Source organism: Lipotes vexillifer, unplaced genomic scaffold (assembly GCF_000442215.2).
Source record: "Lipotes vexillifer unplaced genomic scaffold, Lipotes_vexillifer_v1.1 scaffold1728, whole genome shotgun sequence".
NCBI lineage: Eukaryota > Metazoa > Chordata > Mammalia > Artiodactyla > Lipotidae > Lipotes > Lipotes vexillifer.
The window spans coordinates 149,929-159,081 of record NW_006784330.1 but is presented as its reverse complement, the minus strand read 5'-3'; the positions used below and the strand labels follow the sequence as shown (position 1 = coordinate 159,081).

The following is a 9,153-nucleotide window of genomic DNA, read 5'->3' as shown; positions in this document are numbered from 1 at the left end:
CCACACCCTCTCCAGCATTTATTGTTTCTAGATTTTTTGATGAAGACCACAGAATGGACACTTATTGTCCCTGCTCATTTATCCTTCCCCTAGGATGCCACGTCCTATTTATGGTTTCCATAACTGCACTTCAGGCTCCTAGGGCTTCTCCACCAACCTCTCTGCCAACCTTGCACTCATTATGATAATTGCACCCACCTGACTTCTGATGGTTACACTCAGCCATAGGGTCTCTGTCTTTTCAGAACTCTACAATGACCACTGCCATAGTGAGCCTACTCTCATGGCCTCTCCTCTGGACAGGCCGAACCTACAGAGGAGAACCACCACTGAATTTCTTAGTGGTGCCGGTAGCGCTGTCAGCAGCATGCTTCTCAGAGCCGTGGTAGATGGTGTATCCTGTGCCTTTTCTGTTTGCGTTTTGCAGTCTTTTCAGTATGTCCACTCCAATATGCTCACTTCTGAATCCTTTCATCCCTTATTCCACTATTTCCATAGCAATGCTGGCATTTCGACCTCACTTAGTGTGGATCATCATGTTTTCTATACCTCTAGGAGCTGTCCTAGTAGTGAGTTTGCACCAACTCTTGTGGTCCTTGCCAGGGTATTAAATCCTATTTTCCAGGGGAGTGTTCCTACACTGATAAACTCTCCTTTTCCAACTTTATAGTCTAGCTCCCTTGATCAAGCGATCTCAGAATCCAATGTTATGTGTACTTTTCTAGGTCCTGCCGATCTATGCAGGCTAGGCCATGCAGCTCCTGGGGGCATAGTTACTTTCCTCCCTTATCAAGCCTAGCATGTTCATGCTGTGCCTTAACCCTTGTTATAGGCCTAGTGGCCAAGAGGGGAAGTGAAGGTACATTTTGTCTTGTGGTGGAGAAGCTCTGCATCATCTCCAAGTAAGGGGTGGGGAGACTATTAGTAGGGAATTCAGGCCAATTCTACAGGCTCAGAGGGTTCAGGGAAATCTGGGGATTCAAGATTTTGGTGGCATCCATCTAGATATCCCCAAACTGTATGTCAGGGTCCTATTCTTTCCCAGGAAGCATCCTGACTTTGGCACAGCAAACCTGTCTCCATTGGGAATTTAATCTTCTTTGGAGCTCAATAACCACCAAATTCTACTGGTCTTATAGCTACTCTTTCACCCTGTTTCTCAAATACTTGATATATCACACCAGATCATATGTTCCCCTTCTACCAGTATACCAACCCAATTCACCCCCCCGGTAAAAGTCTTAACAATAATAGGACTGCCACCTTGTGGCAGGGGGCTATCTGTGATCCACCTACCCCTCTGCGATGTGGTCCTCCTTGCCAACTGGGCAGTGAGAGATCTAGCTCCCAAATCCCATCTAAGTGCTGACTTTCCCGGACAACACTCAGTTTCAAGTGTCGTAATTTGAGTTCCCCAGGAAGCCAACTCTATGACAGAATGTAGCATGCAAGAAGCCTATTGAGAGATGTCTTTTGGAATAACACCTGTGGAAGGAGCAGTCCTGGGCAGAGGGGAAAGTTGAGCTGCACTGTAGGCCTAACAGCAGCCTCTGCCAACCCCACAGAGAGATCTGGAGTTACAATGACCCTTCCGAATTATCCCAAGTTGAGCTGAGATGGTCAAGCCTCTATAGCCTTTCTTTGGTCAGTCACTGTGTGCTGCCCCAGAAAACTTTGTGACCTCGAGTGAGGCAACTCTCTGTACCTGTGGCAATCCCTGAAGGGGCTAACAGAGGCAGCTTTCCAACAGTGCTCTCTGCACCTCAGGCAAAAAGTCCTTTATTGAAATGGGAGATGGGCTGGCACATCACAGTATCCAACACAGGCACCAACTCTTTAAGAATTGTCAATTAAAAGTAAAGAATTAAGCATTTATCCTGCCCTTCCTATGTGAATTGTATTTCAGAGTAACCAAATAGCCATGGTTGATGAGGAGAAATTCTGTACAGAGGGATACAGTTAATAAATTACAAGAAATGATGAGATTAGTTTATCATTGTTTTGCAGCCCTAATAAAATATTTTTTTCAGGCAATGAACATCAATTGATGAAACTACAAAGTAAAAGATCGATGGGAAACTTTATAATGGAACGTTCAAGCTGCCTCTGCTTGAACCCACTGATCAATCTGAACACCACTGACTGTTAGACAGTCTGTACTTTCTGATGTGTTGCAATAGGAAGTACATAGCACCATCTCTGAGCATTCCTGTTTTAAAAAACTTTGTACTGGAATCTAGTGAAGGCTTTAGAGCCAATTTCTGGTTTATAGTTATGTCAACTTTATTCCTCTAATGAGAGGAGCAACCTAAGTAACAACAAAGATAAGTAAACAGACAAATGATTATGTAGGACATTCAACAGTACAAGGGACTTGATTTCTTCAACAACTCAATAGAATGAAGGGAAAAAAAGAGGGGAGACTGGTTTAGATTAAAGTAGATTTAAGACACATAACCAAGTACAATGTGTGCCTCTTGTTTGGATCTAGATTTAAACAAACCAAATGTAAAAAGACATTTTTTGAGATAATTGAGGAAATCAGACTATGGCTGGGTACTAGAGAACATCAAAGAACTGTTATGAATTTTGTTTAGTGCAAAAGTGGCATTGTGGCTGTATATCTTAGAAATGTCCATATTTTTAGAGGACAATGAAGTATATAGGGTAAAATGACATGCTGTTTGAAATTTGCTCTAAAATCCAGAAATAAAAAAATAAAAGAATATATAAAGCAGATATAGAAAAGCCCTGATAGTTTTTTTTTAATTTTTTAATTGAAATATAGTTGATTTACAATGTTGTGTTAGTTTCAGGTGTACAGCAAAGTGATTCAGTTTTTGAATTTGAGTAATAAGTACCTGGGAATTCATTTTATCATTCTTTGTACTTTTGGGTATTTAAAAAAAAATTTAAGACGCCAAAAAAAAAAAAAAAAGACAAATTCAAAGGACCCAATGGGGGAAATAATGCTCAAAGGATATAAATATACAATAAACATTTGAGAAGATATTCAACTACACTGAAAGGGAAATGCAGATTAGAACAATAAGGAGATAGTATTTTTTTATATTTATTTATGTATTTATTTTTTGCGTTACGCGGGCCTCTCACTGCTGTGGCCTCTCCCGTTGTGGAGCACAGGCTCCGGACGCGCAGGCTCAGCAGCCATGGCTCACGGGCCCAGCCGCTCCGCGGCATGCGGTATCTTCCCAGACCAGGGCACAAACCCATGTCCTCTGCATCAGTAGGCAGACTCTCAACCACTGCGCCACCAGGGAAGCCCGAGATAGTATTTTTTATTCAAAAGATTGACAGAAAGTTGAAAGATCAAAGCTATGAATGTGGCAGAATCACTCACTGCTTCAGGGAGGGCAAGTTGCCTCCATCTTACAGTATTCGTTAAGAGTAAATCACACACATGCTATTAGACACAATATTCTGTAGAAATAATTGCACCAGAAATCCATGATCTGTACATGAGGATGTCTGAGGCAGCACTTTTTTCATTGGCCAAAAATAAATAAATGGAAAACAATATGAAATATCACAGAGGAATGGTCAAATAATGGTTCATCTGTACCAGGGAACATTATATTTTTTAAAAAAAATCTCTGTAATCAAAGTGTATGTTTAATAGTACAAAAACTAGAAAATACAAACAAGAAAAAAAAAGGGAAAAAATTCATAATTCCAGACCTGGAGATATCATCTTGAAATATATCATTTCAGGTGTTTCTCATTGTAGGGTGTGTGTGTGTGTGTGTGTGTGTGTGTGTGTGTGTGCATATGTATGTATAAATGTACTTGTTTTTCCAATAAAAAAAGGTATCACGTTACACAATATGTGGTGACCTCCTGTTTCCTTAATTCCCTCATGAATATTTTCCACATGAATAAATTTTCATCCACAAATACGGCCTTTAAGAACTGCATAGTATTCCATTTTATGGAAACTGCATAACCTAACCCATTCCCTACTTTGGGGTATTTAAGTGCATTCCAATTTCTCCTTTATAAACAGCCTCCCTGCGCGCTTGCAAAGCTTTCAAGTTGATTTGCCAATTGCCTTCTGGAAAGTTCTGGCTGTTTCTGGAGGCATTTGAGGCAAAATAGTCCGAATGCTTGCCCATCACGCGAGCCTGCTATCTCCCCAGATAGCAAAACTATAGTCTTTAGAACTTGTAAGACTTGTCTTATCCTGCCCGTTAGTCATACCGCCTAACTGGGACTCTGTTCCAGAAATCCCTGCACCCTCTCCCTCCCCTCGCCTCATTCCCGCTCCTCCCCACGCGTCCTCCCCCTCCCCCCGCGCTTTCCCGCTCGGCGGCCTGGCCTATGGCAAACGCCAAGAATTAATTAGGGGCGGGGATCAAGGAGCGGCTGTCAGGAGGTCGCCATATTTCTGTACGGCCCCGCGGCCGGCCCAGCAGTCGCGGGTCGGGAGAGGTGCTGACAGGGCGGGGCCACCGCGCGGCGCTGCCGGCCTCACCCCTCCCGTCCCGGACAGGTGGCTGGAGCGCGCCCCGCCTCCGCCAGCTGCGGGTGGGAGCGAGCGAGGGCCAGTCCCGGACGGCCGCCGCCAGCTGCGAGCGGGAGCGAGCGAGGGCCAGTCCGGGACTGCCGGGCGAGGAGTCCGGCGGCGGCAAACGAGTATCGTGGCGGCCAAAAAAATGCTCCTGTACCGAGGGGCCCCCGCGGGCCCTGGCGCGCCGGGCAGCGCGCTGGCCCGGCCGGGCGGCGGCCCGCAGGCCTTTGGGATCCGCCTGAGTACGGTAGGTCGGGGGCCCGAGGGGGCGGACGCGCGCGCGGGTCCCGGGGCTGCGGGGGTCGCGCGGGGAGGGCCCGGCGGGCCGAGGCCTCACGCGGGACTGGACCTTCTCTCGCCCCCAGATGAGCCCCCGCTATCTACAGAGCAACTCCAGCAGCCACACGCGACCCTTCAGTGCCATCGCGGAGCTGCTAGGTGAGTGGCGAGGGCGGGCCTGGCCGCGACCGCCCGAGGCAGCGGTGCCAACGTGGTGCCGCGGACGCGAGAGGAATGTGCGGAGCCGCGCGGGGCGGGCGGGGACTGGGGTGGGGGCGTCGGGACCGGCCCCGGCTCCGCAGGCGGAGGAGGGGATCGGCTCTGTCGCCAGGGACGAGGTTCCGCGGATTAAGCTGAAGAAACAAGGTGTGTCCTGAGAGTTAGGACTCCAGTGTGGTTTTTCTCTCTGGCTCGTGATGTTCCGGGCACTTTAGGATAGCGTAGTTAATAATCAAAAGGAGATGCATAAAAATATCGGGCCCTGAGGCAGCTGGGCTCCACGGAGGCCGGCGACAGACGCAGGACGCCAAGCTAGCAAAGGGGCATGAAGAAAGGTCTGGAAGACGGAGTTATTTAACTTTTGGGACCAGAGAGTCTGGGAATGATGGGACATCTCTTAGGAGATGACACGAGTGCATTTGGCTCCCTGCGACTGCGGAGGGCTGGGTCCGCGGTCCACGAGCGCCCTCACACCGCTGGAATGAATACTGAGCACTTAACCTCTCGCTCCACCGATGTTTGCTTTTAAAGCGTTTTCAGTTGATCCCTTAGCCAAGTACACCAGCTTTTGCAGCAGTGTGCTAAATACTGTGTGGAAAGCAAAGAAGAAAAACATTCCTGGACAAAATGCAGCACATTGCAAATGTTTCAGAAGCTGAAATTATGGAGAGATGTTTATGGGGCAAGATAGCACAGAACAAAATCTTGAAAATGGTTTCAGAGCTCCCCAGATGAGCCCGTTACAACTTAAGCAATCGCTGTGGCCATTCATTGTGGATTGCCTTGGACAAGAAGTCAGTGGGCAGCAGGAGGAGATGGTCAGGAGAGTTATTTGGAAGGGTGATGGGGAGCTTTGATGATTAGTTTGACCGTAACAGAGAATGCTCACAATATGTATGTTCATTAGAAGGTGAAAGGGGAAAAGTGACATTGGCACGTTTTGAATCCTGGAGAACAGGGACTATATTTTTAAGGTTTTGCACCATGCCTTGAGGGAAACTCATAGTGGAATGAGATCTAAGTGCATGTAACTTACGAAAAAGAAAAAAAGAGAGGAAAAAGTAACAATTTGCTTAGTGAGAAATGAGAGACAGAAATGTGTTGTTCCCTCACAGTGGCACTGTACAAAACCATATGCACTTTTGCTGTACTGTGTACTGAACTTTATGGGTGATTTAAAAAGTGTTCCATTTGTAATTTTGAATATATATGATTTTTGCCTTAAGTATTTTTTTTTAACATCTTTACTGGGGTATAATTGCTTTACAATGGTGTGTTAGTTTCTGCTTTATAACAAAGTGAATCAGTTATACATATGTTCCCATATCTCTTCCCTCTTTGTCTCCCTCCCTCCCACCCTCCCTTTCCCACCCCTCCAGACAGCCACAAAGAACCGAGCCGGTTTCCCTGTGCCATGCGGCTGCTTCCCACCGGCTATCTACCTTACGTTTGTTAGTCTTAAGTATTAACTTAACCTAATTCTAGCCTAAGCTGACCGGTGTAAGTGCAAGTATACATGTGTATTATATATCAATACGTACGCACACATCCCTGCACACATACATACAAACACAGAGATTTTAAAACCAAATCACAAGTATTTGTGGTCATATTAATAATAGGGAAAAGGGAGAGCAAAGTGTTAACGGGTAATCCGAAGCTTTCATTTTGGGTTTTCCTTCATAGTTTTCTCCTCCATTTATGCATTAATTTTCTGGTGAACCATTCATTCAATAAATATTTATTGAGCACTCACTGTGGGCAAGGCCACTGTGGTGGGTACAAAAATGAATACAACATAGGTTCATCTTCTAGTAGGGGAGACAAAACATGTACAGAAGGTTTATTCTTTGTATAATTGCAAGATAGAAAGTGATATATCAGCAAAGATAGACACACTGGGTGCTGTGGGAGTTCAGAGGAAGGAGGGATGACTTCCAGCTTACCAGGAAGAGGAGGTTTAGGAAAGGCTTTGGAGAAGAGGTGACATTTGAGCTGAGATTTGAAGGATTGGGACATGTGGATATGGGTGTGGGGAGGGGAGGGCATTCCAGGCAAAAGGAACAACTGCATGAACAAAGGCATGAAGAATACTGAGTAGTTGAGTTTAATTGGAGCATGGAGTTCATGAATAGTCAAAGCTATAGGTCCTTAGAGAGTTTACATAGAGCTTTCATAAATACATTTTTAACTATACCTTTTGGGGTGGACGGCATCATCATCATTATTATTATTATCATCCTGCAGATAAGAATACAGAGGCTCAGAGAATTTAATTGACTTTTCCAAGATTATGTGTTTAGTAAGTGGCAGACCCAGGACTCAAACACAGACATTTTCACTCCAAGTACCAAGCGGGGAATGAAGTTAGGAAGGTGGGCTGGGACCGAAATGTGACTGGGAGGCTTGGGTATTTGAGCTTTTAATCTGAAGTTTTCTGAGCAAGGGAATGTCATGATCAGAGCTGTGCTTCAGGAAAGTTAATCTTGCAGCATTGTGTAAGATGAATTGGAGAAAAGAGAGACGTGGCTTTGAAAGACGAGGTAGGAGGTTATCAAAATAATCCAGATGAGAGGGAATAAACTCTGTAAACTAAGAAAGTGTCAATGGGAATAGTAATATTCAATAGCAAGGTGTAAGAGAGCCTAAGGATGTTTAGGGTATGAGAGAGGGAGGACAAAAAATGACTGAAATTTCAAACTTGTGGTCATTTGAATGCTGACACTGTGTGTGTGTGTGTGTGTGTGTGTGTGTGTGAGAGAGAGAGAGAGAGAGAGAGAGAGAGAGAGAGAACAGAGGAAGAAGAATAGCCTTGTATCAGAAGATGTTGACTTTAATTTTAGACAAGAACAGTTTTAGATACTTGCAGGATGTCTGTAGGGCTGCAGCTTGGCCCTGACAACCTTACAGGATCCTCGTAGGCTATTCCGCTGCAACAGGAGGGCATGGGAGGAAGCGCTGCGTCAAAGCCATCTCCCACTCGCCATCCTGTCTCTCCAAGGATTCTGTCATGGGACACTTTCTCATTGCTTCCCGGGTTATGAGGAGCGATGAAACTTCAGTTACAATGCTCTTTTAGAAGATCAGGGGTCAGATGGTTAGGGGATAAGATAGAGTCCCTGGGGTCTGGTTTCTCATGCTCTTGCCTAAGTGGTGGGTGAGGGAAGTTAGAGTCCTCCCACTGAGGGTGGCATGGGGTTACGAGAGATAAGACTACTGGGATCTGGTAGCACATGAGGTTGTGTGGGCCAGGTTAGGGAATAAAGACATCCCAGTATCTGGTAGTGTAGCTCTTGTTACCAAGCCCAAGCTCGCTCTGCTCGCCGCACAACAGGCCAGTGAATCAGGAGACGAGGTGTTGAGACAAGGAATATGACTTTATTCGGAAAGCCGGCCGACCAAGAAGATGGCGGACTAGGGTGTCAAAAGAACCATCTTATCAGGGTTTGGATGCCAGTATCTTTTATAGAACAGAAGTGGGGAGGAGATAAGGAGGTAAAGTGAAAAGGCCATAGGTTTTGCAGATATCCTCTGGAATGGCCAGTCTCGGGCAAGGGATGTGTTAATTTCTTCTTTCTTGCAGCCATCCACAGGTGGACTGGGTCAGGATGCTTCCCTGAACAAAGGCACTTTGGTTTAACATTCAGGCAGAGAGGCAGGATTCCCCAGGCAGGCCATTGTGTATAGACAGTATCCTTTTAGTGAACAAAAGCAGTGGAAAGCAAAGATTAAAGTAAAAGAAACAGATCCAACATGTAGTCAGATTTGGGTCTTCCCTGTTACCCTCTCACCTAAGTGGTGGGCCAAGGGAGAGGAACAGGGGTTCTCTCATTGCCCTACCTGTTCACAGGCTAGATGGTCTGGGCCATGGGAGAAGATAGATTCCCTAGGATTTGATAGCATATGCTACGTGTTGATAAATTTTTGGAAGGTTAAGCAGCAAGAGGTAAGATTGAAGCCAGCCACCAGATTGGTGCCTTATTATTATAAGTTCATTTATTGAGGCCAATCTGTTATAATTTCATTTGTTGAGGCCAAGTGAAAGGCCACTTAAAACTGAAAGTAAGTGCAAAGCTGTGCTTACTGCTGCTGGCCTGTCTGCTGATCTCTCTTTCCCGTCTACTTCA

At 45.6% G+C, this 9,153-nt stretch overlaps 1 protein-coding gene across 2 annotated transcripts in view; it reads left to right on the top strand.

Moving 5' to 3' along the window:
* The first annotated feature begins 4,405 nt into the window (after nt 1-4,405).
* The window catches only part of MORC4 (MORC family CW-type zinc finger 4), a 51,446-nt gene continuing 46,698 nt past the window's right edge, over nt 4,406-9,153 (top strand). For both annotated transcript variants that reach the window (XM_007456697.1, XM_007456696.1), the window contains exons 1-2: nt 4,406-4,775; nt 4,894-4,966. In XM_007456697.1, coding sequence (XP_007456759.1) covers nt 4,674-4,775; nt 4,894-4,966 — 175 coding nt within the window. In that variant the 5' untranslated portion in view covers nt 4,406-4,673. The remainder of the gene's footprint in view (nt 4,776-4,893; nt 4,967-9,153) is intronic.